This window comes from Camelina sativa, chromosome 11, assembly GCF_000633955.1.
Source record: "Camelina sativa cultivar DH55 chromosome 11, Cs, whole genome shotgun sequence".
Classification (NCBI taxonomy): Eukaryota; Viridiplantae; Streptophyta; class Magnoliopsida; order Brassicales; family Brassicaceae; genus Camelina; species Camelina sativa.
In genome coordinates, this window is record NC_025695.1 from 3,762,052 (window position 1) to 3,767,152 (window position 5,101).

At 38.9% G+C, this 5,101-nt stretch overlaps 3 protein-coding genes across 4 annotated transcripts in view; all 3 read left to right on the plus strand.

Annotated features, from left to right (window-relative positions):
- The window catches only part of LOC104727593 (probable protein phosphatase 2C 62), a 5,755-nt gene extending 4,778 nt beyond the window's left edge, over positions 1–977 (plus strand). Inside the window, exon 13 of the mRNA XM_010446685.2 lies at positions 775–977. Coding sequence (XP_010444987.1) covers positions 775–825 — 51 coding nt within the window. The 3' untranslated portion in view covers positions 826–977. The remainder of the gene's footprint in view (positions 1–774) is intronic.
- LOC104721468 (protein ROOT PRIMORDIUM DEFECTIVE 1) lies at positions 1,029–2,936 on the plus strand. Of its 2 annotated transcripts, none has more exons than XM_010439455.1 (2): positions 1,029–2,333; positions 2,435–2,936. In XM_010439455.1, the coding sequence occupies exon 1, from the start codon at positions 1,054–1,056 to the stop codon at positions 2,275–2,277; it is 1,224 nt and encodes a 407-aa protein (XP_010437757.1). In that variant the 5' UTR covers positions 1,029–1,053; the 3' UTR covers positions 2,278–2,333; positions 2,435–2,936. The 2 variants fall into 2 exon arrangements, with proteins under 2 accessions (XP_010437757.1, XP_010437758.1); XM_010439456.1 differs by having other exon boundaries at positions 2,438–2,936.
- Positions 2,460–5,012, plus strand: LOC104721467 (aspartic proteinase Asp1-like). Its single transcript, XM_010439454.2, has 8 exons — positions 2,460–3,138; positions 3,251–3,368; positions 3,465–3,688; positions 3,788–4,015; positions 4,107–4,248; positions 4,331–4,531; positions 4,616–4,688; positions 4,784–5,012. The coding sequence occupies exons 1-8, from the start codon at positions 2,966–2,968 to the stop codon at positions 4,900–4,902; spliced, it is 1,278 nt and encodes a 425-aa protein (XP_010437756.1). The 5' UTR covers positions 2,460–2,965; the 3' UTR covers positions 4,903–5,012.

Below are 5,101 nucleotides of genomic sequence, written 5' to 3' on the forward strand. Positions count from 1 at the left end.
AAGTGTCAATGAGACTAAGTCCTCTGGATCATCGACAGCCTTAATTGCTCATCTTGACAATAATGTGAGACTTGGTCCCTAACAATATATGTTACATTGGAAATCCTTTTGAGATAGAGTCAGTCTGTGATCATGTAAAATTATTTTGTAGGAACTCCACATTGCCAATATCGGAGATACAGGATTCATGGTTATTAGGGACGGCACAGTATTGCAGAAGTCGTCTCCAATGTTTCATCATTTTTGTTTTCCCTTACATATTACGCAAGGCTGTGATGTCCTAAACCTTGCAGAGGTACGATGGTTTTACTACTTAAGCAATGAAATCTTTACAGTCTTGAGACTTGAATGGTTCATGTAAACCAGAATATGTGCTCTTGCTTTACGCAATGTCGCAATGTGCAGGTTTACAATGTGAAACTGGATGAGGGCGATGTTGTCATCGCAGCAACTGATGGACTCTTTGACAATTTGTACGAGAAAGAACTAGTTTCAATAGTTTGCGGGTCACTGGAGCAGAGTTTGGAACCTCAGGTGCTCAATGTCTTGAATTCTTACTCTATTTTGGTTGGCCTAGTAGTTTTGGGTCTTATTATCAAATTGGTTTTGAGTAACCTATATATTCTTACATCAATGTTGGTGGATTTTTATTAACAGGAAATAGCAGAGTTAGTGGCTGCAAAGGCACAAGAGGTGGGAGGATCAGAAACAGAGAGAACACCGTTTGCAGACGCAGCTAAAGAAGAAGGATATGATGGACACAAAGGTGGTAAACTTGATGCTGTTACTGTCATCGTTTCATTCGTAAAAACTGTCTCTACTTAAAATATACATCCTCCTCAGCGACTGTAAGATGTAAATAATGAAGAGAGAGAGAGATACCCAGACAACATCATTCTAGTTTTTACAATATTTATTGAAACGATGTAAAATCTAAACCAATCATGTGAGCCGGATCAGTTTAGGATCCGACCCGATATCCAGTTTCCAACCCAAACCTAGTAAACAGAGTGATGCTGAACCCTGACTCGAGCCACTCAGACCAAAGAAAGGATGAAGCTTTTTCTGAGGAATGCTTCTTCAATAACCTTAAACCCTAAGAGCAAACTAGCGAGTACGATTCTTCCTTCAATCCTCGTAAAACACTTTTCTCAATCCACCACCATTCCCAAGAAACAGGATCGAGTTCGTGATCATGGCTACGACAATTACATGGAAGTCGAGAAAAAGATCCGTAAAGTCATCAAATTTCACAGCTTGATCCTCTCACAACCAAACAACACCATCGCTATCTCTCTCCTAGACACGCTAGCTCGCCGTCTAGGTCTCGGGTTCAAGCAACACGAGCCAGGCGCTTTCCTCCTCAAATTCCCACACGTATTCGAGATATACGAGCACCCAGTTCAAAGAATCCTCTACTGTCGATTAACCCGAAAGGCTTTGGATCAAATCCGCGACGAGCACGAAGCTCTTCTCTCCCAAATACCCGACGCCGTGACCCGGTTGAGAAAACTCGTTATGATGTCGAATACGGGTCGGATCCGTCTTGAGCATGTAAGGATCGCTCGGACTGAGTTTGGTCTCCCTGAAGATTTCGAGTACTCTGTGATTCTGAAACATCCAGAGTTCTTTAGGCTCATTGATGCTGAAGAGACTCGAGATAAGTACATTGAGATTGTGGAGAAAGATCCTAGTTTATCGATTTGTGCGATTGAGAGAGTTAGAGAGATTGAGTATAGAACAAAAGGTATTGATGCAGAGGATGTTAGATTCTCCTTCGTTGTGAATTTTCCTCCTGGTTTCAAGATTGGTAAGTATTTTCGAATTGCTGTTTGGAAATGGCAGAGACTTCCTTATTGGTCACCGTATGAGGATATATCTGGTTACGATTTGAGATCGATGGAAGCTCAGAATAGGTTAGAGAAGAGAGCTGTTGCTTGTATCCATGAGTTGTTGTCTTTGACTGTTGAGAAGAAGATCACGCTTGAGAGAATTGCTCATTTTAGGAATGTTATGAATTTGCCTAAGAAGTTGAAAGAGTTTCTTCTGCAGCATCAGGGGATATTTTACATATCGACTCGTGGGAATTACGGGAAGCTACATACGGTGTTTTTAAGAGAGGCGTATAAGAGAGGGGAATTGGTTGATCCAAATGATGTGTATTTAGCTAGGAGGAGATTAGCTGAGCTTGTGTTGATGAGTCCTAGAAAGGCTAAGGTTGATGCTGAGTTGGTTAGCTACAGAAACGGATTGGATGATGAAGATGATATCGAATGAACATACGAGTTTCTTGATTGTTGTTTTATCTACACTCTCATTCTCTGGGCATTATGGTAAGATCTTTATTTAACTATAGCTTTTCCTCTGATGGGTTGATAGCCTAATGAAAATGTTGTTGAGCTTTGAAATTTATCATCTTCTTCTCTTCTAATAGCAGATTTGGACTGATGATGATGATGATGATGATGATGATGGTGATGGTGATGATGATGAAATGATGGTTGTGAAAAGATGCTTCTTCACTAGGATGGATAAATGATTGTGAAGCTCACTCATTGTTCTGTGACAATTTGAATCGAAGAAGAAAGATGCCAACAAGATTGCTTACTTCAGCTGCAAGATATACTTTGGCTCTACTCTTTCTCATCAGCATTATTCCTTATCTCGATTCTTGATTTTGGCAGATACTGGTTCTGGAATATTTTTTGCCTCAAGTCTCCTGTGGTTTAAGCCAAGAATCCTTATTACCTGTCTCTACTTGTTGCAAACCAAATAAAAAAGGTTTCTTTGCTTATGCAAGTACTCCCATAAGCATCAACAAAAAGACAATTCTTTTGTAATAAATATCTTGAACTCGTAAATGTCTTGGCCTTTGTCGTTTTCCATTTTCATCATCACCATCACGTGATTGGCTAATACAGTTAACTACTTTTCTATTTTATTATTTCGCCACAAACCGTGAAAGATGGAGAAAATGAATGTCCGTTTTATGATTGTGTTGATGGTTATGTCTTTGGTTCTGGGTTTTTCGTCGGCAGTTGATTTCAGATGGAGGAAAACAGCTGGATTCTCTGATAGATTTACCAGAGCTGTCTCTTCAGTAGTGTTCCCTGTTCATGGCAACGTTTATCCTCTTGGGTATATATTTCTATTTATATATTTCCAAACTCTTTCAAAAAATTATTGCTTGCCTTTCTCAGTAATGCTCTAAATTTTGTTTTTTTTTGTCCTATACTTTAATTTGGAACAGATATTACAATGTTACTATCCACATAGGACAACCACCACGACCTTATTATCTTGATCTTGATACTGGTAGTGATCTCACTTGGCTCCAATGTGATGCTCCTTGTGTTCGTTGCTTGGAGGTAAGATAATAATTTTTTCATCTTCAATTCTCTTTTTCTCTAGATCCATTGTCATAGTTTCATCTAGCAAATTCACGAAACCGTTTTTGGTTTCAGGCGCCTCATCCACTTTATCAGCCTAGTAGCGATCTTATTCCTTGCAATGATCCACTGTGTAAGGCGTTGCATTTGAATGGTAACCAGAGATGTGAGTCTCCAGAGCAATGTGACTATGAGGTCGAGTATGCTGATGGGGGATCTTCTCTCGGTGTTCTTGTTAGAGATGTCTTCTCTTTGAACTATACAAAGGGTCTCCGGCTCACTCCCCGTCTTGCTCTAGGGTATATATCTATTTCTACAATCTTGGACCGATAATGTTCAAAATGATTTAAGCAATTGTAGTTCCTAGCAAGTCCTCAATAGAGTTTTCTGTGCAACAGATGCGGATACGATCAAATCCCCGGGGCTTCGAGTCATCATCCTCTAGATGGAGTACTAGGACTTGGTAGGGGGAAAGTAAGCATTCTGTCACAGCTTCATAGCCAAGGTTATGTCAAGAATGTTATTGGTCATTGCCTAAGCAGTTTAGGCGGAGGAATCCTCTTTTTTGGCAACGATCTTTATGATTCTTCAAGAGTCTCTTGGACACCAATGTCGCGTGAATACTCGTAATAATATAGCTCTTCTCTTATTTTTTTATCTTTGACCCGGTCACGTTATTCTCTCTTTTTGCTATAATCTTGCAACTTTCTTTCTCAGAAAACACTACTCTCCTGCAATGGGAGGGGAACTTCTATTCGGGGGAAGAACAACGGGACTGAAGAATCTATTAACAGTTTTTGACAGTGGAAGTTCGTACACATACTTTAATTCTAAGGCGTACCAAGCCGTAACATATTTGGTAAGGAACTTGCTGTAACCTTGGAATATAAAGAGCGAAGAGACCAGTTTTTCATCAAGTCTTTTTGTTATTTTTTCCGTAGCTAAAGAGAGAACTTAGTGGAAAACCGTTGAAAGAAGCACGTGATGATCACACACTACCTCTATGCTGGCAAGGACGAAGACCGTTCATGAACATTGAAGAAGTCAAGAAGTATTTCAAACCTCTAGCTCTTAGCTTCAAAACAAGCTGGAGATCAAAATCTCTGTTTGAGATACCCCCAGAAGCTTATCTAATCATTTCTGTAAGCAATTCCTGTATCCTGTTTCCCATCCGTTCCACGATCTTGTGTACATTGCTAAAATAAAGGTTTATTAAAATGTTGCAGATGAAAGGGAATGTATGCTTGGGAATCTTGAATGGCACAGAAATAGGTCTACAGAACTTAAACCTCATCGGTGGTACGTACAGTCTTTAACACTACCATTGGCAATTTCCGGATCTTGAGTTTTCGAAGTAACATATTAATTCCCTTTTCCTCTCTTTGAATCGACAGATATATCAATGCAAGATCAGATGATAATCTACGATAACGAGAAACAATCAATCGGATGGATCCCAGCGGATTGCGATGAACTTGCTTCACTAAAAGCTGCTCAAGTATTTGAATATTGAGACATGTTTTATATAGTTTGGACAAAAAAGCTGATAGTTGTAATTAGACTATGAGACATGTTGTTTATATGCAAGTGTAATACTCCGAGTCCGTGAACCTTCTTCTTTCACTATTTGGTTTAAGTTTTTTTTTTTTTTTTTTTTTTTTTTTTTTTTTTTTTTTTTTTTTTTTTTTTTTTTTTTTTTTTTTTTTTTTTTT

Excerpts from the sequence above, each read along its gene's own strand:
- LOC104721467 (XM_010439454.2), top strand. The coding sequence starts at position 2,966 with ATGGAGAAAATGAATGTCCGTTTTATGATTGTGTTGATGGTTATGTCT. Across the intron at positions 4,249-4,330 it reads ACCAAGCCGTAACATATTTG|CTAAAGAGAGAACTTAGTGG; the intron begins GTAAGGAACTTG and ends TTTTTTCCGTAG. Across the intron at positions 4,532-4,615 it reads AAGCTTATCTAATCATTTCT|ATGAAAGGGAATGTATGCTT; the intron begins GTAAGCAATTCC and ends AAAATGTTGCAG.
- LOC104721468 (XM_010439455.1), top strand. The coding sequence starts at position 1,054 with ATGAAGCTTTTTCTGAGGAATGCTTCTTCAATAACCTTAAACCCTAAG.